At 42.7% G+C, this 26,801-nt stretch overlaps 2 protein-coding genes across 2 annotated transcripts in view; one reads left to right on the top strand and one right to left on the bottom strand.

The window, feature by feature from the left end:
* The window catches only part of MYOF (myoferlin), a 586,741-nt gene that overhangs the window by 303,658 nt on the left and 256,282 nt on the right, over positions 1 to 26,801 (top strand). The gene's annotated exons all lie outside the window — the stretch shown is intronic.
* The window catches only part of PDE6C (phosphodiesterase 6C), a 60,168-nt gene that overhangs the window by 27,129 nt on the left and 6,238 nt on the right, over positions 1 to 26,801 (bottom strand). Inside the window, 14 exon segments of the mRNA XM_061195024.1 lie at positions 1 to 114; positions 510 to 617; positions 855 to 918; positions 920 to 993; positions 5,801 to 5,869; positions 7,076 to 7,219; positions 7,815 to 7,964; positions 12,561 to 12,608; positions 20,550 to 20,616; positions 20,720 to 20,784; positions 21,777 to 21,851; positions 25,076 to 25,216; positions 26,250 to 26,339; positions 26,444 to 26,596. Of these exon segments, the coding sequence (XP_061051007.1) occupies positions 1 to 114; positions 510 to 617; positions 855 to 918; positions 920 to 993; positions 5,801 to 5,869; positions 7,076 to 7,219; positions 7,815 to 7,964; positions 12,561 to 12,608; positions 20,550 to 20,616; positions 20,720 to 20,784; positions 21,777 to 21,851; positions 25,076 to 25,216; positions 26,250 to 26,339; positions 26,444 to 26,596 (1,362 nt within the window).

The following is a 26,801-nucleotide window of genomic DNA, read 5'->3' on the forward strand; positions in this document are numbered from 1 at the left end:
TTACTTCATCTGATACAAATTATTGGTGCCTCTGTGGTCAATGTCATGGCAGAAGGCAGCAGCAAGCATGGCAAAGGCTTCAAGATCCGTGTAGTATTTCTTCAGTCTTCCTGTCTAAAAAAATAGACATATATATTTACTTGGATTAATGCACCTCCGCACATGTGCAGTGAGGCCGGCCTGCAATGGAGAAGGGGGTCTGCCGTGTTTTTCGAGCAAGCTGGCTTTATTTCTTGAGGACTGTAGCTCATTCTGGGCAGTTACAAACCCAGCAGGTAACTGAATTTTCCTTTATGGATATAAGGACATGAGTGTCAGAGTGATAATTCAGCCAAACGCCCAGGGATACCCACGTACCCTGGCATTATCTCCAGGGGGGTTGGGGGTTTATGGGACTGTATCCATGAATCCCAAAATTACTGATCTAAAGTGATGGACTGTATCCATTTCTCACCACGCTCAGGAGGGAGATGCACAGGTTTATGATGATTCACAGGCTCTGTACCTACCATCAGCAACGTGAACATCGTCTGCCCCACATTGAACCCGTGTCGCCAGTTGTGGTAAGTGACGGCACGGTACCCCTTCCTCACCGTGTACATCCATCTGGTGAGAACCTGCCACCAAAGAAGACAACACCACTCAGACTTTGGAGTAGAATTCTAAAGGTAAGAAGGTCTGTGACAACCTTATCTGAAAAGATAGGTTGGCCTTGTTTACAGGGTTTAAGTGGACATATTGACGAAGTTAATGATAATTTAAAATCCACACTGCAGGGAATCTTTTGAACCACAGGAAATTTTAGTGGAGTACAGCCACAGAATCACAGCATTTTAAATTAAATACCATCTGACCTCTACAGGTACTTTGAATTTCTCCACCACATTTATTTCAAAAAACAGCCGAAGTCCACAGTTCGTGCTCTGTGATGGGGAAGTCGCTAAAGCGGAATTCATACAGGTCTACGGCCTGTGGGTCTCGTAGGTCCTCCTTCTGTTGAAACAAGGACCAAGTGTTCCAGATTACATTCATTTTTTTCCATTTAGTGTCATATACCCGACATTGGACATAAAACGAAATTACAATAAAAGGATGCCACATGCAATTCACTGAGCTTCTACCTGCCCGGTGCTGGGTTATGCCTTATTATCCTCACAACAAACCTACACAATGATCCTCAGTTTCCAGATGGTGAAACTTAGGCTCAGCTATACTAAGAAGCTTTCTAAGTGATGGCATTCAATTCTAAATCAGACCCCAGTGGCTATTTTCTTTCTTTGATGCAAGATAAAATGTTTACTTGCAGCAGCCTAACCCATTTTCAATACTCAACTTCTCTTTTTTCCATTACAGAAATATTCAGTAAACAGTAAACGATGGCTTAATTCAATTCTGTCGTATTATCTTTACCTGTTCAGTGACGCTCTCCTACTCGTCTGTGGGCTCCATAAGGATGGGATCTGGTCTGTTTTATTTGCTGTGGTATCTCAGAACCTGTAGGGCCTGTCCCATGGAGGTGCTTGGTAAATGTTTGTTGAGTGAATGAATGAATGAATGCCCCGCAGTGTACTGGTACACTTGCAGACATCTCATTTAACCCGCCCCCCTGTCAGGATTTAGGACTAGGTGAAAAAACAGTGAATTAGTCCCATGAATATTGACATGGCTTGGGAGATAAAAATATGGATCTTGGCCTTAAGGAACTTAACTTACTAAAATGGTTATAAAATACAGACCAGTGAAAGGTGAAAGCTTAGAACATTCCCAGAGCACAGAGTCAGGGCCAGGGCTGGGAGAAATTGCAGGCAGGCTGGGGGAACTGAAGGAGGAGAGACTCTGGAGGGCTGTGTATTCAGCTGATCTGGTAGAAGGCAGGTCAGAGACAGTCCCACGGGAGGAGAGAAGCAGGCGAGGGCTGTGTGGGTCCAACAGATGGACGTGCAGGAGCAAAATTCAGTTCAGTGGGTATTTACTGAGCCCATTATAAATCCTTAATACTGTGCTAAGATCACGTCCCTCAGTAAGTTCAAGGTTTCCCAGAGGATGATTCATGCTCTATTTGTACAAATGTCAACACCAAATGGTATATGGCTCTTTTAAGTACAATTATGGTTTCTGTTCCCCTAACCCCCGGGTCTGGGCTGGCCCCTCAAACCCTTGCCCTTCTCTTCAGGGAACTTCCTGGTCCTCCTGCGCCCCCTTCTCATCAAGGCCACTCTCAGACTGTCACTTTAGGCAGAGATCTCTCTCCTACAAAGCTATGGTTTGGAGCCAGGAGACTAATATTCAGTTCTGGGTTGGTATTAGCTATTGGGTTGGCCAAAAGGTTCGTTTGGGTTTTTCCGTAAGATGCTACCCAATACATCAATGTTCTCATCTGTGAAACAGGAATGACAAGAGTAACATTTTTGTCTTTGTTGTTTTAATGAAAAAGCAGTGCCAATTTTATTTGCGTGTGTCAGAGAAAATTAGAGGGGATTCAACTCATGGCCCCTAGTAACACTTCACAAAACTCCTTTCTCATAGGACCTCCTGTGTCCTCTGCCAAAGACTTCTCATCACTTTCTCTCTCTCCAGACCCTCCCAGATTCCTTGCCCAAAGGGGTTCTTTTTCTGCATTCATTTTTATTCATTCAACAAACATTTATTGGTTCCTATCTGTGTTGTAGGCATTATGGATAAAGCAATGAAGAAAGCAGATATTGTCACTGCCCCTGAAACACACATTCTCGTGGGGAGAGACAAAAAATAAGCACATCTTTTAAAAAATCAGACTAAGAAAAGAATTACGGGGTATGGTGGGGGGTGCCCAATGCCCAGAACCTCCCTGTTGGAGGTCGCCTCAGCCCTGCTGTTCTCAGAGTATTATATAAAGATCAAACGTGAAAATGCTTTTTAACGCATTATCGGGTCAGTCACACTAAAGCGTAAATGTGCATTTCAGCAGGAAACAAAGTAAGAAGTTCTCAGAATTATGACTCCCAGGCCCCATTTACAGTTACAGGTGAACCGATAAAACAATACTACAATATGGAAATCATAGGTTTTGAAAAACAGCAGTCATACAGCAGTGATACAGAGAGGTTGATAGAAATAAAGGCTTTTGATTCATCTGATAAGTAGGAACTCTGGCCCCAAAGGCTGGTCTTCCCCTCTTTGAAGGAACCCACAGCTGAGGTGGAATGAGAGGAGGGGGCTGCTGCCACCCCACGTGCCATAACATGGCGCCACCCACCTGCTGCATCCCGGCTGGCTCTCTCCCTCTGCTCCGGGAAGAAGCCCCTGGGTATCTGATCAGGTCCCTTCGCAGGTCCCAGTGTGCCAGGCTGCCATGGTCTCGTCCCACCGCCCTGCCAGGCCTCAAGGGCTGCTCCCCTCTTCCGCTCACTGGGGCTCCGGCTATACCCAGCTGTCTTCGGTCTCCTGTGTCCCCATGCCCTGGTCTGCACTGTCCTGCTTCCCCTTCCCATCTCCAGCCATCTCCAAGCCCCCATTGTCAATCTCTGCCCAGCCAATTCCTGCTTTCCCTGCAGGCCTCCATGCCATGGCCTCATCTCGCATTCTATCATCTTCTGTGAGTGGAATCAGGCCCTTAGCCTCCCCAGGGCCCTTGGTGCTCAAGCCCTGTGAACCCATTCATTCAAGGCAGTGTCACTGCTTGTATTTTTTGTCTCCCTAATAAACAGGGGGCTTCTTGAACCAGGTAAAAACCAGACCACGCTATCTTTTGCCCTCAAGACTTAACAGTTCCTTGTATCATAGGACATCTCAGTAATTACTGAATGAATGAAAAAAAAAACTGAATGAAGGAGGAGTGAATGCGGTACTTCTCTGGGACGCCCTCTCCTCATCTCCCATTGTCTGGTAAACATGAGCTGCAGGGCATCGCGAGTGAACTGAAATGTCCTGGGAAGCAGAGGGGAAGATGGGAGGACGACTTTCCCCACTTCCTTTGCCCGAGTCACTGCACTGCTACCTCAGTGCTTCCCAGCCCAGCAACATGCACCTGCTGTTATACCTATAAAAGGGACAACACCTTCCCTGAACTGAGTTAAAATGCATCCCTGCAGAAAATCATGGTAAGTGGAGATGCATAAATATTTATGTAGCTTGGAAATTATGCCAATAGTTTTGGAGAACCCCTCTGAAATATGTTTGTTTCTTGAGTTAAGTTTTATGCGGCAATGATCTGGGATGAGCTTAGAGCACATTTTACGTTCAAAATAGGCCGTTTGATTGTAAAGCTACTGGTTCTTTGCCCATTTTATTGCTTCTCCATCATAAGACCCTTCCTCCTCTAAATAGAGAACTAGAAAATTTCCAACATGTCATGGATGTCAATTAAAGCTTTGTTTTACAAGAAGATAAGTTTTGTTGGGGGTAAATGAGGAGAAGGAGTCATCTTCTGGACCAAGTGTGAGAGGAAGGTGCTCAGAGGTAAAGCCAAAGAGAGTGAGAGAAGGAGGAAGAGCCTCAAGTGACATGAAAATATAAAGGTGGGAGCAGATCCCTGAAAAAGGGGTCACAGGCCACTGGCTCTGTGGTGGTACAGCCAAGGGCCGGGACGGGAGGACAGAGCCCGTAAAAATGGGAATGCGGAAGGTGAGATATTCAGTACATCTTAGTTCAGAAAGAAGAACACATGTCGTGGATTGGACAGGGGCAGTGGAAAACAGGATGAGGTAGTTAGGGAGGGAAATAAGTGTGATATTATTTCAATTTCGAGCAGACTGTATTCAAGCCTCTGAAATTCAAGGTCTAGGGACCTTGGTAATCCCAGGTTCTTAATTGGGATCCCAGAAGGGCCACGCTCTAGAAATAAGGGCTCTACCCTAGTAGCAAGAGCAAAACTGAAATAGACCACCCCTAACAAAATCTAAAACCAACTCCTTCACCTGCCAGAAGAAAATCTAACCCTTTGAACAGAAAGATAATATCTCCCAGAGCCCCTACAAGTCTTAATCCACAGTGTCTGGTTTTCAATTTAAAAACTATGAAGTATGCTTTAAAATGATCAAATGACCAAAACCCAAGAGTAAAAAAAGGCAGTAGAACCAGACATATAGGTGATTCAGGTATCTAGATGGAGAATTCAAAATCACTATGGTGAATAAATTTAAGAAGATAGAGAGATAAAGTAGATTAAATGATGGAAAGTTTCAGCACAGAGTTGGAATCTTTAAAAAAAAGAATTAAATATACATTCTAGAACTGAAAAAGATAATCTCTGAAATTAAAAACTTACTGGATGGGTTTAACAGTTGATTGTAGAACATGTGTTTGGGTGGGTTTAAACAGTAGACACAACAAAATACAGGCTTAATGACTGGAAGAGAAGTTATTTCAACTAGATATAATAGGGGTGACCCAATGGCAACAATAGGAAAGAACTGAATTCCTCCAGGGTCCAGAAGAGAAGCTAGCAATGGCAGATGATAATGGTGCCTCTAAGGGTCTATCTACATTCTATTGTAATTCTGCCATGTCTTCCAGGGTGGCCATACTGTAATCCAGAGCTATTAAAATAAACCAGGCCATGCTACCCCTAGAGTCTGTGCCTGCATTCCCTTAATGCAGTAGTTTAACTATGATTCTAAATTATCTTTGTGGATTGTACTGCAGGGGACAAAGAGAAAGAAAAGCAAGGACCCAGAAGATCACTCTGTAGAAGAAATCTCTTTCCTTTTTAGCTTTGAAAGGCGCCAGAGAAGAGGAAACTCAACACTAACTTGAAAAATGAGAACAAGTGTCCTACTATATTTTATTTAAAAGGCATTAAGGATAGAAGTAAAACACTTACCAAAATTGTGACAAGTTGTTTTTCTTCACAGTCTTCAATTACATCTATATTTAACTTCTCTTTAAATTTCTAAAATGTAAAAGCAAAGGAGGTGTGAAATTCCTATAAAGTTGATTTCTATCTGATTCCTTTACTCTTAAAATCAGTTAAAATAAACTATGTTGTAATGAGTTCCATGAAAGATGCATTCTGGATACAAAGAAGATCTATAGCACTTGATTATGTAGAATTTTCTCTAAAAAATAATTATTCTCTCTTTCCCCCCCAAAATGTAACAGTAGCTGTCTCAAAAAAAGAGAGAGAGGGAGAGGGTGAGGGAGATGTCGGTTGTTTGCATGTAGGCGAGAAAAATGAATAGCTTACATCTGTTTTTCTTTAGTTTATAGCAATTTCCCTTTATTCTCCCCAGACATTTTCATCTTCAACGTCTCAAACTCTCAAATCAAATTTCTTTTAAGTCTCAAACCACCCAGCAAAACCAAAACCAACCAACCAACCAACCCAACAAACAAAAACATCCTAGGAAAACTACATCCACACACACTCTGAAAGCTTTTGAAATAAACGAATAGAGACAGTGGGTGTGTTATATTTTCCCTTCATTTGGTGGTGATTAGAACACTGTTAGCGAATATCTACTTGCTCTCCAATCATCCATGATGCTGATCTTGGTCATGTTTGTACCTTGAAAATTTTAGTGAATTTGATGTGAGGAAAGAACTGAAATGAGCTTGCACAGCTGGGCTTGCTCTCTTGTACTTGTCATCACCATGAGAAGAACATCTATCAGGTAGCTGCTGATCAAGGATGATAGATGCAGAAAGCAAACCAAACACACAGCTGGAAGCCCAGCCCAACCAAGATTAGTTGAAGTCTGGTCAACACACAAACTCATAAGTGAGAAATAAATGCTTATTGTCATATACCACTGAGAGGTTATGGTTGTTATACAGCATTACATGGCAACAGCTGACATTTCGCTCCCTAGAAATATTTTTTTCCTTGCTAACACTCTTGAATCTAGACTTCATTACTCCAGCTCCTACAGAGCTATTTTTAACAAAGTGCTATTCCAACCAAGCAGCCTGGAAATTCAGTAAGGCTCTGTGTACTGTGGACCACTCAAGTTCCCCCCAACCCCTCCTTCTTTGTTTCTCCCCTCCTTAGCCCAGAACTAAACCTATTCTCATTTGTCAGACCTCTGGGTAATTAGGCGAATTCCAGAAGCCATGGTTAGATAGCATCTAATGTCACAGGACTGAATTCCTCACTTACCAAAATGGACTTGATTTCATCAGGAGTAGCTTTGGTGTGGTTCATGAGCATTTCCTGGGCTATGTCCTTTCTGTGTTCTAGTTTATTCATTTTCTCATAGGTGTCAGTATTTAAAAGAGACCATCCGAGAAATTGTGTGAGAGTCTGAAATAGATAAAATGTGATTCGATTCTCTAAAACTAAAGAAAAAACGATTTGGAGGCAACAGTTTGCATGCTTTCCTATCAATCAATCTCCCTTCCACCATCCACAACCCAGTTCCTTGTTTTAATCTAAGAAAAAAAAAGAAAAAGTAAAATAATCAGCCCCAGACAATAAAATTGGCTAAGCCCTTGCTCTTCAAAGTGCTCCATGCACCGTGAATACTTTATTAGAGGAGAGGAATTACAAAAATCCAGTAGATAAAGCATGACCTGAAAATCAGAGAGGGCTGGAGGTGGCAGCAAGGGTGAGAGGTGATAGAAGGGGAGTAGGAAGTAAGGAGAGAGAGACCTTTCCCCAATTCCTTAGTACTGAAAAGAATTTTATTAAGCCAAAAGTTCACACTTTGGTAGAAAACAGTACAGTTTATGGAAGTCAGGAAACAGAAATGACACAATAACAACATATTGACTGCAACCATGTGTGACTCACGTCTTAATTGCCCTTCAGAAACATCATTCCAGAATAACAAATACTTACGCATCTTCTATTATTTCATGCATTTCATCTACCTCCATTATTTTATAATTGCACTTACCTCAGTGATGTGTTCATCATACTCATCAAAAGGCTTTCCATCCTTCCTGTTGTAAAATGTAGCTACGCCCACGATGTCTTCTTTCTTGTTGACAATAGGCAGGGACAAGACGTTTTTAATGACCCAACCAGTCTCATCTACAGGTCCTTTCTACAAACAATAAAGACACTGAGGTTACTTTTTTAACTTTTTTTTTTTTTGAAATAACTATAGGCACACAGGAGGTTGCAAAAGAAATGTACAGAGAAGTCCCATGTATCCTTTACCCAGTTTTCTCCATGATAACATCTTGTGTCACTATGGTACACTAACAAAACCAGGGAATACATATTGGTACGATCCATGGAGCTTATTCAGATTTCACCAGATTTATATGTATTTGTGCACGTGCGGGGGTATGCAGGAGTGTTTCTATGCAAATTCATCACATAGGTAGATATGTGCAACCTCCCCTAGAACCGAGATAGAGAACTAATCCATCATCACGGGGCTCCCTTGCACTACCCCTTTATAGCCACCCCTCACTATTCCCCATTTAGGTTATTTTCAGTTTAAAGAAAGAATAATTGGGGGGTGTTAGATGCACAATTCCTATGTTGTATCAGAACATGGCTAGAACTATACAGCCATAAAAGTGCCATAGTACATTTAAGTGTCCCAGAACCAAGTGTCTGTATTGTGACAACCCTACCCTCTTCTCTTTGACCTCCCCCGCTCCAGCCCTAGAGATGGGAAGCATTTACCTGTGTTACCTCAGTGTCCCCTGTTTATTTCTTCTGTCCTCCAACACCTGTTTAGCTAAATTCTTATATTAAATTATCTCTGTTGAAATACCTAGTGTGGTTTCTGCTTTCCTGACTGATCCATCAAGAACGTTTTTTGTTCTGTGGTGTGGTTCCACTTAGTAAACATCCGTCAAGCCCCCATGATGTTTCAGGACCCGGGCTAGTTGCTGGGGGTGCAAAGGTGAATAAATCACTGTCCCTAACCTCAAGATAACAGTCTAGTAGGGAATGCAGACACAGAAGCTCAGGACTGTTTCTCAAAGTGTTGCCCAAAGATCAAGGGCAACAGATTGTTTCCTTTTTAGCTTGTTTCATAATCTCTGGGCATCCATCTTAAATAGGCTCCCCAGGTAATTCTAAAGTCCTCCGAAGTCTGAGAACCACGGTGTGGCACCTGCACAGCATGCAACAAGGCAAAGGTAGCCAAGCACCCATCACACCAGGCTATTCCTCCTTCTGCCTGTCCTCGGCTTATTTAGTCATCCTCAGAGGCTCTGGTTAAGTCTCACCTCTCCCTTGAAGGCTTCTCTAACTTTTTTCACCCATATGGAACTTTTCTTTTTCAGAATTCCATCAGCACTTCTAGACTTGACCATACAATTTAGCATTTAGATAATTTCCAAATGCTTTGGAACTGTTCATTGTTGTCTCTGAGGCTATTTTCTAATCTTACCAAAGAGCTGTTTCATAAACTGCTTAATTCTACATAAGCGACAGGACAGCGCTGGGCATATAAGGGATGCTCAATAAACACTGCTTAGTAGTTGAAGAGCCTGCCTTTATACTTAGAATGAAAAGCAGAGAAACCAAACCTCAGTTCATGCTTCCTAATGGTCAAAGCTTTGGGGGAAAGAAAAAGCAGTGAGCAGTGGTTCTCAGAGTCTTCATTTTTGGAAAATACTATGAAATATTTATATACTTATATCCTCACAAGGATGAGAGACAACATCAATAACAGAAAACATTACCTGTGTGCAAGGTAAGCACCTGTGTATTTATTTTTAAAAAGCTTCCAAAATAAGCTTTACTGACTGCCTCTGTTTTTTCAGTACATATTCAGTTGTTACCTGTTCATGTTCACGTGTCTTGCTATTAAGTTAGAGCTTGTTCACAGAAAAGTGATAGAAGGAACTTAAGATTTAAGAAAAATAGGACAAAAACTTAAGACAGAAAATTCTATGTACTTTTTCTTCTGTGAATTGGGGTCACTTTAATTCATGTTAAATGAAGAGTCCCTTACTCCACTTCAAGGAACACCCTGAAGACGTCTACTTCCTAATCTCTGGAATCTGTGAACAAGTTACTTTAAATGGGGAAGGAGCATTAAACCAGCAGATGGAATTCAGGTTGTTAGTCAGCTGATTTAAAATAGGGAAATTAGCCTGGATTTTCCAGGTGGACCCAATGTAATTACAAGGATCCTTAAAAGTAGAAAAGAGAGTCAGGATCAAAAATCAGAGAAGGAGATATGACAGCAGAAGCAAAGTCAGGGCGATGTGACTGCTGGCTTTGAAGATGGAAGGGAGCCATGAGCCAAGGCAGCTCCAGAAGCTGGAAAAGATGAGGAGACAGGTTCTCCCCCAGATCCTTTAGAAAGGAATACAGTCCTGCCAGCACCTTGAATTTAGCCCAGTGTGACGCATTTCAGACTGCTGACTCCAGAACCGTAAGATAACTCAGTTGTGTTGCTTTAAGCCACTAAGTGGTAATTGTTACAGCAGCAACAGGAAGCTAATATGTACACCCTGCCCCCAAGAAACATAGTTTGAGAATCATTGCCTTTGCAGGTTTGTTCTGACCATAGTTCACTTTGAATCATTGGTTTTTTCATTAAACTTCTCAGGTGCAAGAGGAACTAGTGAGAATGGAGGTGGGTGTGTGCAGGTGGAGACAGAATGGGAAGGCCAAGCAGGGTGGAGGCTTGGGGAGGATGGGCACCCTATTCTGAGTCTGCCCTTTGGAATGATCCACAGGGGCAATGCCTGTGAGGGAAAACAGAAAGGGAGGCTGAGAGCCCATCAAGATGCAGTCCTGGGCTTCCCTGGTGGTGCAGTAGTTAAGAATCCACCTGCCAATGCAGGGGACACGGGTTCAAGCCCTGGTCCAGGAAGATCCCACATGCCGTGGAGCAACTAAGCCCGTGCGCCACAACTACTGAGCCTGCACTCTAGAGCCTGTGAGCCACAACTACTGAGCCGTGTGCCACAACTACTGAAGCCCACGCACCTAGAGCCTGTGCTCTGCAACAAGAGAAGCCACTGCAATGAGAAGCCCACGCACTGCAACTAAAGAAAGCCCACATGCAGCAACGAAGACCCAATGCAGCCAAAAATAAATAAATAAAATAAATAAATTTATTTAAAAAAAAAGATGCAGTCCTGACCCCGGGGCTAAGGACAGAGGGAAGGATGGAGAGCTGGGTGGGAGTGTCTTAGACCACAGTGCAGTTCTGAAAGAGTTCGCAGGGCTGAAGGGGATTCCTAGGACCAACAGTGCTGGTCAGAGGAGTCTGGCGTCTCCCAGGAACTGGCCTGAGTATCCCGGCCCACAGGAAGTGTAGCCTCCGCGCTGACAGTGGCTTTCCCAGCCCAGCAGCCATTTGATGGTCGTCCTTCCTACAGTCAGAGACCTGAGAAGCACGTTTTCACGGGCACTACGCTGATGTTTCTTAGGGAGCTGGGCAATTCCTATAGGCTGGAGGTTTACCCCAGGTGGGTGCCCAGCCTCCTCTGTGCCGTCAGATCCCTTGTGTGGCTGCTCCCATGGGGGCCACACGAGCCCCCTCCCCCCCGCCCCAGAAAGCACAGGCCCTCAAACCTCTGAGCGCAGCCTGATTCTTCTGGGCCAGCTCTCTGCCCTCCCTGTTCAGACTAAGACTGCTTAAGGTTCAGACACCTTAGAGAGTCCTTGTCCCTTTTTCCTGCCTGTGCACTCTTTCCTGGCACCCAGTTGCCATAAACAGAGGGGTCAGGGCTGGGCACAGTGTGGTCACAATTAGGCCTTCGGAGGCAAGGGGGAAGGAGCTGGAGCAAACGCCGTGTGGTGTCTGCACGCTTCCATGGCAGTGAGCAGAGAGGAGTGCGGAGAACAGAAGGAAACCTGCCCCGTAACTGAGCAAGCAGCACAGGTTTCCCAGGCCTGGGGCCCCTGCTGCTGAGGGTGCGCCCCTCACCCCACCCACCCCAGGCCGGCTTCGGCTTCGCCACGTGGGCAGAGATGGGGCTCTGTGGGCATGTCTGGGTGAGACCGGAAGACGGACGCTAGTGGCCCCCACTGGGAAGGCTATCTCCACTCCCGACTGGGGCAGGGCTCCAACTGGATGTCAGCTAAAACAGGACACAGAACGGCAAGGGCCAGAAGGCGGAAAAGGAGAGGTTGCCGGGCCAAATGCCAGTTTATCCCAATGGTCAGGTGGGGAGGGGGTGGAAGAGGGGACAGGTGGGGAGCGGCATCTCTGGATGTTGGAGGAGGAAAGATAAAACCAAGAGTCTGACAGCAGGAGGGGCCCCCAAGAACCCAACAAGAAGTTCCTTTTCCTGATAACAGCGGCAATAAGCCGCCGGGACGGGCCCGAGAAACCTCCAAAGGGCTGAATCCAGGTGGTAGGATGTATCCAGCTAATCATTCAGGCAGAGACCATTTACTGAGCACCTGTGATGTGCCAGGGCTGTTTTAGGCACTGGGTGGGAGAGAACGGAGAAGTGGCAGCCCCCCCGCCGAATGCTGGGGTGACAAACACCTTGTCTGCTTCTCTCCTCCCCCTCCTTCTCCTCCCCGCTCTTCTCCTTTCCCTGAAGAACGTGCTACTTGGTGGCCACCGGCCCAGCCAGGGTGAGTGGGACATAAGCCTTGCGTGTGCCTCCTGGTCACCCCCGAGCATAAGGCAGGCTCTGGGGATGGAGAGGGTCAGTGCCGCCCCCCTCCCCACACTGACAGGGGAGGCCTGGCAGAGGGCAGTTACCTGAAATGTGAAGTATTCATCCGCTGGGGCGTTCAGCATGTTGCAGATCTGTTGAAAAGCAAGAGGAGCCATTAACCCACAAAGCAGAACGAGAAAGAACGCGGGGAGCAAGGGTTTCCTCCCTAGGTCTCCACAGCTCGCAGGCAAATTATTCACCCTAGACCTCAGTGAGGCCACATGTGCTAACAACATGCTGGAGTTGAGATGGGCTGGGACCTGGGCCCCTTTACTGGAGTGCTTGCATCTGAGCAAACATCTCCTGGAGCAACAGAATACAAAGAAACTATAAGGGACTAAAAACAACTGCATGCATGCCCAGTTGGGGCAAATCACGAACGATAAGATACAAAAAGGCCACAAACCAACTGCCACTTCTGAGGTGCCAGGAGCAAAAGCAGGGTACCGCGTGTCATCCCTGCACACAGCACGGCCAAGGAGGTAGGCAGACTACTTAAACCACCCCTCCGGCCCAACCCACCAATCCGCCCCTACCCTCGCCCCATGTAAGGAGCCAGCTCGCCCCTCCCAGGAAGCAAACAAGGGCACCTGTGTCTTGTTTTTGCTCCCTCATGCTGCAGCACGAATGCCAGTAAAGCCTTGCCTGAATTTCTCCTCTGGCCTCTTACCAATTGATATTGATTAAAGAGTCCAAGGACCTGGGTGGGTAACAAAGTTAGCTTCTCTTCTACTAATTAAGTCATTGGATGACATTTAGCCCCATCTCTGCTCCTTCCTACTCTCTCAGCCTCTAAGGATTCTTCTTCCAAATTCAAAGCAACTAGTTGTTCAGACCAAGGAGAGGAGGAGTCTAAGCACAAAGGCCTTTCTGCCTGGGCAGGTGTGGCAGCAATGCTGGGAAGGCTCTGTTTTCTTTCTTTCTTTTTTTTTTTTTTTCTGATGTGGGATCCGGGTTGGAAGAAAGTGGCTAAGGGGCAGGAGGGAAAAGCCAGACAGCCTTTTAGGTACGTCAAAGTCAATATTCATTAGGAGACATCACTTTAAGTACTAAACTCAGAGACTATTGCTCACATCCATAAGGACAAGAAATCATTCCATTTTTGGTCATTTTGGATTATCTTTACATCAGGTCAAATCAACAAATGGGTCTTTTTTTTTTTAAGTAACAAGCAGTGGATTTAATTTTTTTGGGGGGGATTTTTTTTTTTATTCAAACAGAAAGTCACAAAAATTATAATCATCCTCATCAGTTCACTCAGTCCCGTGCAATTAATTTTTTTTATCTTGATCTTTTGTTAGCACTTTTATGAGTTCATCAGTTTTCCATTAGAGTTCTGAAAATGCTTATTCAGTCAGTTCAGCAGTATAGTCAGTTACCAGAAACCTGTCAGAGTCTTTTCCATGAATTCCCTGAAGATGAAACCCTTTTATAGGAACATATTTGCAAAAGCATCAGAGTACACCCAGAACTGTCTGTAAATGACAAAAGACTTAAAAATGACCACAGTTAAAGATTTGATGAAAGTTCATAATAATGCAATTGACAAGGAAATTTAATTATTTCTGAGATATACATTTTAAAGTAATAACTAGAATTATGACTTATAACATTATACCAGAACATATAAGATTTTTAGAAATTTCATGTAATGTTTGAAACATTTATATTAATGTCTTAATAAAAGACAATATCTTTCCACCAAAATTACATTAGATACTTTATTTTTGTTTGTTTGTTTTTGTTTTTCCAGCATCATGATTTAATTAAGGGAGCATATTCATTGTAGAGAATATATTGATGATTGTAAATGTGACTCCTCATTACAGCCTTAACATTTTTGAAACACCAAAGCACAAAGATGTCAATTATATATCCAAACTACAGGTACAAAACAAATACATGCATTTTCCATGCTCCAAAACTGAGTACACACTGTACTGTGACAGGGAAGGGGTTTACCAATGAAGACCTGACAATAAAGTACTCAAGATTGATATACCAAAATAAAATATAAAATAGAAGTTTATAAAAACAAGTTTGACAATAGCAGAGAGGACCCTTCGCATTTCTGAGCAAAAATACATTTCATTACATGTACTCTCTCCTAAAATGAATAAACTGGTCACTTGAGAATGCTCTGTTTATTTCTTCTATTATACTACAACATTCTCCATGTCTTTGGAAAAAAAATTTGTGCAGGATCTGTGGGATAAGCATGCATGTTGATGGAACAGCACAATTGCACTGGTTCTTACAACTCACTTCTAGATAAGGAGAAAGTGTTATTCATTAGTATGGCCCAGTCTTAGCCAATATTCAGTTTGGAAAGACACTGGGTTAAGATCAGAATGATCTGAAATTCCAAGTTCTAGAATTGATGATTTTATATGCCATTGTATTAGCCAGGCATCTTTTCTTTTCTTTTTATTTTTAAATTTTTATTGGAGTATAGTTCATCTACAATGTTGTGTTAGTTTCTACTGTACAGCAAAGTGAATTGGCCACATATACCCATATATCCACTCTTCTTTACATTCCCCTCCCATACAGGTCATTATAGAGTATTGAGAAGAGCTCCCAGATAAATCAGATACTTTAAATCATAGCATTTTAAAGTTAGAAGGCACTTTAATAATTGTTTAAGCTTTTCTTTTCAAAGATGAGGAAATAGAAGCCCAAAGAGGATAAGTGATTTTGTTCAAATTCATGGGATGAAACGAGAACTGGGATCTCCAGCAAGGGTGCTGGTGGAATCACCTCTCCTGCTAGGGGGTGGGGAAAGCCCTGATTTGTATCATTAACCAATTCCATGTTGTAAATACTCCCACCATGGAGGATTTCAAGTTGCCAACAGTTTAACAACCTGCTTACCAAATTCCCGAAAATCTACCGATCTGGTGAGTAGGTAAGAGCAGGCCTCTCCATCTAGTGCACTAGCTGCGCCGGCCCCTCCGGCCCAAGGGAAGTGCTTTCTGAGAGTGCTTGAGCCAGGCCTACTATTTTTGTACTACTCTTACAAAGCAAATGGGACCATCTTTCAAAGTTTTTGTTGGTATATACAGTCTAAGAATTTGAGGACTCGTTTGTGCTATCCATTCATTTTATAATCTAATTTGAATAAATAACATGAACTGATTGGCTGAGCATCCTTCAGGTGTGTGTTAAAGAGACAAAAAGCAGTTTAGTTCTCTTTTCTGACCTTTCCATCAACAGCATCTGTTTTGGTCCAGGCTTTTCCAGCCTTTAGAGAACATCTATAGATGGGTCAAGGTACTCGAGGCCAAGTATTTAACTCAATATTCAAAAATCCCAGGACTTCCCTGGTGGCGCAGTGGTTGAGAATCTGCCTGCCAATGCAGGGGACACAGGTTCGATCCCTGGTCCGGGAAGATTCCACATGCCGTGGAGCAACTAGGCCCGTGCGCCACAGCTACTGAGCCTGCGCTCTGAAGCCCGCAAGCCACAACTACTGAGCCTGAGTGCCACAACTACTGAAGCCCACACACCTAGAGTCCGTGCTCCACAACAAGAGAAGCCACCACAATGAGAAGCCCGCGCACCGCAATTAAGAGCAGCCATGCTCGTCCCAACTAGAGAAACCCTCGCGCAGCAACGAAGACCCAACGCAGCCAAAAGTAAATAAATAAAATAAATAAATTTATTAAAAAAAAAAAATCCTTTCTACCCTCCCCATCTCTCTCTGTCTCTCTCTGTCTCCGTTTCTGTCTCTCTGTCTCTCTCTGTCTCTCTCTAAGTTTACAGGTCATCTTGATTCCAGCTTGGTTTGATCCTGTATTTAATGCCTCCAATTCTATCAATGTAATTCTACAAACTAATTTTCATTTTTAATATCTCATGTTTTCAACTCTAAAAAGTCACTCAACTGAAGTCTGCTGTTTCCCATTCAGAGCTGGGATTTACTGGTTTGATGAGAACTCTGTGGGCATGTGTTCCCTAAGTCCAGCAAGGTCCAGCTGAAGGACCTCTAAGACTGCTCACCTGAAAGCCTGCCTTTACTCTATTAGAAAGGGTTTGCGAGAAAATTATCAAGGGAAAAGTTTGAAAAAGCTAAAAGGAAAAGTTTCAAGCAGTATAGAGGAGCATCATATATATATAATTAATTATGATTTAAATTGCACACCATGGACTTCCCTGGTGGTGCAGTGGTTAAGAATCCGCCTGCCAGTGCAGGGGACATGGGTTCGAGCCCTGGTCCGGGAAGATCCCACATGCCGCGGAGCAAGTAAGCCCATGTGCCACAACTACTGAGCCCATGTGCCACAACTACTGACGCCCGCGCGCCTAGAGCCTGTGCTCCGCAACGAGAAGCCACCACAATGAGAAGCCCGCGCACCGCAACGAAGAGTAGCCCCCACTCGCCACAACTAGAGAAAAGCCCGCGCACAGCAACGAAGACCCAACGCAGCCAAAAATAAATAAATGAATTTATTTTAAAAAATTGCACATCATTTTTATTATCCAGAAAACAGCATTTAAAGATTCTTGAAGCCCCCGTCTCTTAAATAATTAGGTCAACAACCTCATTTTACAGATGATGACATTAAAACCCAGAGAAGTCAAGGGATTTGCCCAAGGTCAAGGATTTGCCAATGGATTTGCTCAAGGCAGGACTGAGTCATGGCACCCAGGGATCCTGAGTCATAGCCCCTTGCTCTCTTCACCAAAACCCACCATCATATCACAACAGTCCCCCAGGAATGGCACTGCTCTGGCTGGGTCTGCTGAAATGTTTGATATCATCCTCTAGACCAGTGGTTCTCATCCATGGGTGATTTTACCCACCAGGAGATATTTAGCAACGTCTGAGACATTTTGGATTGTCACAGCAGGGTGGTGCTACTGGCATCTAATGGGTAGAGGGCAGGGAGGCTGCTAAAAACCCTACAATTCAGAGGACAGCTCCCCACTACAAAGAATTATCTCGTCCACAATGTCAGTAGTGGCAAGTTTGAGAAATCCTGTTCTATACACAAAAAATATGTTTTTAATAGATCCTGCCTTTTGTAAGCACATAGTATAGGGTGACACATTTGAGAGTGAAAGGGAAGGCTGAGTAACTCATGAGGACAACAGGTGTAAATGGAGGTTGTCCCATACAAACTGGGAGGTATGTTCACCCCAATTCTGGAGTCCCAGGAAATGGCTCAAAGTCAATTCTCTGAAAATCACTTTGGGAATGCTAACTTGTCTAATGAGCAATTTGGTGAGAAATGCCTTAAACTAGATTTACACCAATTTGCCGTCAGTCTTGGGCTACCAGCAGAAACGATAACAGCAGGGGTGAGGCCAAGGGCAGGAGCTGAGAGGTGAAAGGCAGCAGTAAAGCAAATGCAATGAATCTGTGACAGAACCAAAATCTGGGGGGAAAAAGTACTCCACAGCTTTGGAATCGACTCTGGCAAGTTGGTTATATGGCAAATTGATGATTTGGCAAATGAACCATTCAATGAGTTGGCTTTCGATGCATTAGCTCTCTCCAAATTGATTTTTGGACAATAACATGTTTACCTAGGAAACATCTAGGAGAGAAGAGGTGCTTAAAAACTTGGGCTTCCCTAGTGGCGCAGTGGTTACGAATCTGCCTGCCAATGCAGGGGACACGGGTTCAAGCCCTGGTCTGGGAAGATCCCACATGCCGCGGAGCGACTAAGCCCGTGCGCCACAACTACTGAGCCTGCGTGTCTGGAGCCTGTGCTCCGCAACGGGAGAGGCCGCGACGGTGAGAGGCCTGCGCACCGATGAAGAGTGGCCCCCGCTCTCCACAACTGGAGAAAGCTCTCGCACAGAAACGAAGACCCAACACAGCCAAAAATAAATATAAATAAATTTATAAAAAAAATAAAAAATAAAATAAAATAAATTGACATGCAAAAAAAAAAAAGTGGAGCATAATAAAAAAGAATAAAATAATGTCATTTGCAGCAACATGGATGGACCTATAGATTATAATGCTAGGTGAAATAAGTCAGAGAAAAGACAAATATATGATGTTGCTCATATATGGAATCTAAAAAAATGGTACAAATGAACTTATTTACAAAACAGAAATAGAGTCACAGATGTAGAAAACAAACATGGTTACAGGGGAGGGATAAATTGGGAGATTGGGATTGACATATACGCTCTACTATATATAAAATAGATAACTAATAAGGACCTACTGTATAGCACAGGGAACTCTGCTCAATACTCCGTAATGACCTATATGGGAAAAGAATCTAAAAAAGAGTGGATATATGTATATGTATAACAGATTCACTTTGCTGTAGTACAGCAGAAACTAACACAACATTGCAAAGCAACTATACTCCAATAAAAAAAAATTTTTTTAAGTGGGGCATAAATTTCTTTATACCGACTACAGCAGCTTTGGGGTATCAAACTTGATAAAAACCCTAAATAGAGCCTGGTAGATGGGATGCTGGGAAACCGAGGACAGGGGCCAATGGTCAAGCTATTTGGCTATTTTGGTGAGGCTGAAAAATTGTGGTATCTGTGGATTCAGTTAGGAATGAATTGGAATATTTTGGTCATTACCACCAGGTCAGGAATGACATTTAAAAATATTTCAATTATAAAAAAAAGGGGGGTGGGAATTCCCTGGTGGTCCAGTGGTTAGGACTCCACGCTTTCACTGCCAAGGACCAGGGTTCAATCCCTGGTCGGGGAACTAAGATCCCACAAGCCACGTGGTGTGGCCAAAAAAAAAATTTTTTTTTTCAAAAATTTTCAATTATTTTAGAGCGATTTTGAAAACATGACATTTGTTAGTATATATTACTGTTTACTCCTAAAAGACATAAGATTGCTTCTCCCTTCTTTTTCTTTTCTTCCCCTTTGGCATGTCTCTACACTAAGAGATCATGTCACCTGGTAAGGCCACCTGGTCCTGTAACCAACTAAGCCCAGAGTTTGGGCATCCTCCTTGAAACCCAGGGTAAATCATCCCCACATAGAAAGATTATCTTGCAGTCACAATAGAATTTTCCTTACTCTGTCACCATTCTGAACCCAGAAATGTTCACACTAAGCAGAGGCAAATTTATGACAGTAAAAGAAAAAACACTAGACAACCTAGATTTTGTTTCACTTCTCCTATGACCCTTGGGTGACTCTTTTAGTCACTGTAATTCACATGCCCATTTACTAAATAATGAAGATGCATGAACACTAAAAAAACACAATGCCAACACTAGAGAAGAAACAACTATGCAAATACATGCTGTAAAAAATATTTTTTAGAAACTTGGGTTTGAAGGGGGAAGAAGGAAAAATGCCAACATAAAGAAACGTTAAAAGCACCGAACATTCTTGTGGGGAGGAATCTTGATGCGAAAAAAAAAATGACACAGATGGTGGAGCAGCCAGAGAGAAATCGGCCATGAGAAGGAAGGAAAGTATGGTCAAGGCCGAGTGGGAAAGCTACAGAGACCTGGTCCTCGGGCCTTGAGGCCTATGGGACCTACTGGAGACCTCTTGTTTGTTGTCTTCCCACCCCTGACCTCTCTCAGCCAGACCTGGCCTACTGTCCCCCCATCCCACCCACCCCGAGAGACCAGGGCAAAAATCTTCACTTCATCTATCAACTCACTATATTTTGCATTGCAATCAGTGGCAAAGTTCTTTCTTGATATATATTTTCCTTTTTGTCAGTAATTTTCCTTGTTTCAAAAGTCTTGACCAAGGGAACTATACTTGAGATCAAATTAAACCCAGCATGAATCATAGTCATGAACTGCCAAAGGATGTCTGAAATTTGTGTGGCCGCAGAATAAGAGGCTGGGGGATGGATTAATCTTTCTCATGTTAACTAAATATTTTCTTGTAGAGTTTAGGAGTTTCTAGTTCACTTACATTTGACTGCCAAGATTCCTCTCTCCTATGTCCTGTGCCAAAGCGGCCACCTCACCCTTACCTGGTGCATTCTTGCTTTCATAATTGCTCCCATCTCTTAGCTAATAAAAGTTTCATCCAATGTTATTTAAGATTTGAATTTGTTCATAACTTACAAATCCATTTTCAGCAACGTATGTTGGCAACCCACTAATGAGAGTCCAGTGGTCCGCAGGAGGTGTCCTTGAAGAAGATTAGAAGAAAGAAAATCATTGCTATACAGAGAAATGCACTGGATACAAAAATAAAATGGCAACTCCTGGCGCTGCTTCATGGCAATACTCACGGAATGACTCTGATCTCTTCTTTTCCATGTAAAATGTAATCGATGATTTTATAAAACATGACTTCCTAAGAGGAAAGAAAGAGAATATGAGAAAAATCTTACTTCCCAAAGAAGACACTTTTCCTTAATGAACTTATATTTTAAAATTTAAATAACACCTTATTTCCCAACCACATTTCTCTGCATAACATAAATTACCAAACTACTCATGTCCTAATTATAAGCCTGTAATAAGACTGGAAATATCACTGGCCACTTATCTATATGAACAAGCCTATTGAACTAATTTTAGAAAGTTGAATTCAGCCTAACAGCTTCTAGGGGAATCTTGGGTTTTCTTTTAATTTCTTTCTATTGTCCAGAAATAACCGACTAATCACTCCAGTGGAACAAGTCATGGAATTTCTCAGCCACAGCCAATGTTTTCCCTTCCCAGCTGTACAGTGCACTCACCCCCTTCCAGCACTTGCTTATCCCAACAGGGCGCCTCAGAAGCAGGATTCGGTGGATACATTGTCAAAGCTGGAAGCAACTTGAAAACTAGTCTTTCTCCTTCTTTGGGCAGATGAAGAACCTGAACATTCCATCCCATGCCTTCCCTTTCCTGTGTGCTGGGGATACCGTGGTGGAGCAAGCTTCCTATGAAGCCTGCAGTTGAGGGGGAAAGTAAATCTAACCCAACCCTTCCCTGGAGATCCCAGTCCAGGGTGTCAGAAGAAGGTCCTGGGCTCAGTGTGTTTAAAAAACTGTGCAGGAGGCTCTGATGCATCCCTCCCTATTGAGAAGCACTGATCCACCAAGCCCTGGCTTCACAGAAAACGAAACTGAGAAGTTAAACAATGAGCGAAGGCGAGAGCCACCCAGCTGGTTTGGGGCAGAGCTGGGACTTGAACCTCAACCTCCTTGTCCAGTGCTCTTTCTACTACTCCAAGGTCCCCCAGGAAGTCACAGGACTAGAACCCAGTCCTTCTCGGGCCAGCGCTCTTTCCTTTACGCACGGCCTCCTCTAGTTTTAGCACCTGGTACAGATATCATCAACAAAGATGTCTGCACTCACTCTGCCATCTGGTGTCTTTGGACCTTTATAAGGCTCCACTTCTCCAAGCTTGACTGGCCACTCATCATAGAATTCCTGGAGGCAATTATATTTAAACGTTATTAAGCAAACTGTTCCGTGACCTACCATATCTTATATGAAGGTCATTGGTTTGCATGTTTTATGTTAACTTATAATCCTGGAATTTTAAAGCTCTTTTTCAGCAATACCACTTATGAACTTGTGACTGTGAACAAGTCAACCTTTTTAATCTGTAAAATGGGGACAATAATGAAATTTATACTATAGGGTCATTGTGTGGATTAAATGAATAATACAGAGCACCTACCCTGACACATAGCTAAAAGTACTTAATAGATAGCAGCTCTTTTATAGACAATTAAACTAAATCCAGATTGGTTAAGAGGCTTGTCCGAAGTCATGCAGAATGGACCACAGTGTTGCTTGCCTTACCCAACATTCAATTCCCCCTCTTCCTTGCTAACAAAACCTGATTTTATTTAGTTATCAGGTGGTGATTTGTTCAGGGAAGATGGGCCCTGCACAGCTCACGAGTGGTCTACGTAAGGTGCCTGGAATTAGTTTGAGGGCAGGTATGTGGCCTGGATACGGACAGTGAAGGAGAAGTCTGCCAAGGGCCTTCTGAAGTAAGGTTTTCTTTAGATGAAAGGTGATGAGGATGATATTTGTAGGAAATGTCTCCCAATTTTGTCATGTCTATGAACCAGGTCTTGAGCTGCAATAGCCATCTTACCACCACAAGAAGAGACCTCACCAACAATGCTGAAGGGAGCAGAGACTTTACCAGGAAAAAATGAAAAGCACCTGGGACTCTGATGCCTGTACTGAGCTCTGAATTAATCAGCCATAGAACTGCCCTACTTTGGGACTTCTTGTTAAATGAAATAATAACTGTCATGTTATTAAAGATGCTTTTAGTTGGGTCTGATGTTACTTGCAGCCAAAAGCATCCTAACTAATACACTCAGCTAGAAATTCCCAGAGCCAGGAACAGAACTCAGCCCTCCTGACACTTGGTCCCATGTTTATCCACTTAGAACAATTATTGTGAAAAGATAATTTCCAATCACATGGAGAGTAATAAATATAAATGATATGGTATTCATTAGTTATGTTGAACTAGGAGAGCTCCAACAGAATTAATGAAGCAAGATGAGAAATGAGCATTATATTGTGTGTGAGTAACATTAAATATTTTTTAATTTTTACTTTAAAATAATTTTAACTTTTCAGAATATAAATCCTCAAACTGGTAATGAAAATACACTTTATTTTTATGCCCTAATATGTGCTGGACACTATATATAGATTTAGACATATAGCTATAGATAGATAGATATGGATATATAATTTCCAAATAATCTCAACCCTCACAACTGATGAGAGAAGTCCTCATTTTACAGATGCATAAACCAAGAATCAAGGAGGTTAAAAGAACTTGCTGAAAAGAAGCACAAAGTCAAAGAACGGATACTACCCGACTTCGAGACTTACTATATAGTTACCATAATCAAGAGAGTGTGACACTGGTGGAAGAAAAGACAAATAAATCAATGCAACAGAATAGAGAGCCCAGAAATAGACCCACACAAATATAATCAATTGATCTTTGGCAAAGCAGCAAAGGCAATGGAGAAAGAATAGTCTTTTCAACAATTGTACTGGAACAATTGGACATCCACATGCAAAAAAAAAAAAGAATCTAGATAACAGATCTTATGACTTTCACGATAAACAACTCACAATGGATCATAGACCTAAATGTAAAATGCAAAATTATAAAACTTCTAGAAGATGTCATAGGAGAAAATCTAGGTGAACTTGGGTTTGGTGAGATTTTTTAGATACAACACCAAAAAATGGAAAAATTAGACTTCATTAAAATTAAAAGCTTCTGCTCTACAAAAGATACTGTTAAGAGAAAGAAAATATAATACTCTGGGAGAGAATATTTGCAAAACACATATCCAATACAGGATTTGTATTTAAAATACTTAAAACTGAATGATAAGAAAATAACCCAATTAAAAAGTGAGCAAAAGATCTGAACAGACATCTCCCCAAAGAAGACATACATATGGGAAATAAGCATATGAAAAGATGCCCACATCACATGTCGTCAGGAAATGCAAATTAAAACAATGAGATACCACTGCACACCTATTAGAATGGCCAAAATCTGGAACACTGACAAAACCAAATGCTGGCGAGGATGTGGAGCAACAGGAACTCTCAATTATTGCCAGTGGGCATGCAAAATGGTACCGTCACTTTGGAAGACAGTCTGGCTGTTTCTTACAAAGCTAAACATAGTCTTATCATGTGATCCAGCAATAGCCCTTCTTGGTATTTACCCAAAGGAGTTAAAAACTTATGTCCACACAAGAATCTACACACATTAACAGCAGCTTTATCCATAATTGCCAAAATTTGGAAGCAACCAAGACGTCTTGCAGTAGCTGAATGATTAAGCAAACTACGGTGTATCCAGACAAGGGAATATTATTCAGCATTAAAAAGAAATGAGCTATTAAGCCATGAAAAGACATGGAGGAAACACAAATGCATGTTGCTAAGGGAGATAATTTAATCTGAAAAACCTACATGCTGTATGATTCCAACTATATGGCGTTACAGAGAAGGCAAAACTACAGAGGGAGTACAAATATCAGTAGTTGCCAGGGGGCTGAGGTGGGGAGAGGAAAGGATGAATAGGTGGAGCACAGAGGGTTTTTAGGGTGGGGAAACTATGCTGTATGATACTGTAATGGCAGATATATGACACTATGTATTTGTCAAAACACATAGAACAGTATAATACAGAGAGTTGAATGTAAACTGTGGACTTTAGTTAATAATGACATATCAATATTGATTCAACAACTGTAACAAATGTACCACATCAAGGCAAGATGTTAATAACAGGGGAAAGGGTGGGGGTAAGGAAGGAAGAGGTCATGTATGGGAACTCTCTGATCTTGCTGCCCATTTTTTCTGTAAATCTAACATTACCCTAAAAGAATAAAGTCTATTAATTTAAAAAAAAAAAGACTTGTTGAAGACATATAGCCAGGAAGTGGAAAAGCCAAGCCTAGATCTTTTTTGCTCCAAAAACGTACATGTTTACCTCTATGCCATACTTTCTTGGCACCGCTTCTTATGATCTACCATGACTAGTAGTTTTCATAGCGTATCCATTTTTTTTTAATGGATTGCATTTCATGTGATGTGCATTTTATAGGTGATGTTAGGTGAGACCAAATGTACGGAACAGTGACCTTCTCCTTGGTCATGTCTAGCAGTCCAATGGAGTATCGTTCACAGTTCAGGTATGTTCTAACAGTGTAGAGAGCTTTGTGAAACTGTCGCTCAACATCTGTGAGCTCTTCAAATACTTTGTTGGCTGACCACATGAGGATCTGAAAGTAGGTATTAAACAGAAAACAATTAGAACAAAATACAGTACGAAGAGGAGCATTAGTCAGAAGAAAACAGGAGGTGCATCAAATAAAATGAATACATGTCACCAAACAATGCAATTCCATTTTGGCACATGTACATGTCCAACAAATTGCTCAGATTTTCTGAGTGGGACGATGAGTAGACCTTTTGCAAGGATGCGGGTTTATGAAAGGGGAGAAGCCATGATTGGTCCCCAGGTCCAAATGTTTTGGCTCCAAAGGGCAAGTGATCTAACAATAAATGCAGAGACAGTTCCTGGGCAGAGGGTCCAGTATTGGTGGCCCACTGGCTCCTGCCGGTCCCTATGGGGAGAAAGCCACACGCCTCCTTCCGTGCATCCTAAGCTAGTCAAAGGTCACCTTACCTAGACAGTGAGCACAGGACGGGACCTTGGAAGTCCTCCATCCCAACCACCCTCCCACCATTGTACTGATGAAGAAACAGAGGTCCACAGAGCGGTCCAACTCAGGTATCCTGGCTACCAATGTTGCTCTTTATCCCTCTGGCTCAAGGAGGCAACAGAGGAGTGATGTGCTTCTCAAATTAATACCTTTACTACGTATTGGGTTGGCCAAAAAGTTCGTTCGGGTTTCCTGTAAGATTTTACAGAAAAACCCGAACGAATTTTTTGGCCGACCCAATACCAGGAATACATAGTTCTGCTAAAAGCTTTATGCGAATTAATTCATTTAATGACCATTTGATAGTCACAACAACCATGTGGGGTAAGTACTATAATTATCATTGCCATCTCATAGAGGAAGAAACCACAGCTACCCAGGATACGGACTGAAGAAAGCAAGCCAGTTGTACCTACAGATAGAGGGACAGGAAGATGGGGTGGGGGGAGGGGACCATAAGAGGACACTGAGGATAGAAGTTTGGGGATCTTATCCATGTGGTGTGGATAGGAAGGGTCTGGGCTTGTTGCCTCTGGGTTGCTTCGTCAGACAGGTCAGCATGGAGTGGTTAATGTCACCTTCTCTTTACCTGACTTCTTCGGGATTCAATACTGTACAAGTAGTTGGTATGATGAAGCTTTAGGATGACAGAAACAAAGTTGAGGTATCTGGAAAAGACCTACAGATGGCAGAGAAAAACAAATTAGGTGTGACATCTTTCTTTCAGTTATACAACAAATAAATTTCCTGAGCCTCCTATGGGATGCCCAGGGTTAGCATTACCTCTTCATCCCGTTTGGAAAATTCATATGCATCTACTTTGTTAACTGCCATAACCACAGCAAGAGCCTCCTTGCCCACCACGATGGGGGTTGCCAGCAGGTTCCTGGTGACATACCCGGTTTGTTTGTCCATGAAGTCAGAAAAATGGCTGTTCTGCAAGATACATTCACACATTTGCCAAAGCAGCATAGGACCATGAGTGTAGATGTAGGGATGGCAACAGATCGTCCTCTCTAGTCCAAGTCCTACCAACAGACAACCAGGGCCGCTGCACAGTGGTCCCGAGCAAACATTCCCCAGCCACCTCCCACCCTCAATTAGAGAGAATGAATGAAGCATAGAATGAAACTGCCCGTTT

Source organism: Eubalaena glacialis, chromosome 1, assembly GCF_028564815.1.
Source record: "Eubalaena glacialis isolate mEubGla1 chromosome 1, mEubGla1.1.hap2.+ XY, whole genome shotgun sequence".
Classification (NCBI taxonomy): Eukaryota; Metazoa; Chordata; class Mammalia; order Artiodactyla; family Balaenidae; genus Eubalaena; species Eubalaena glacialis.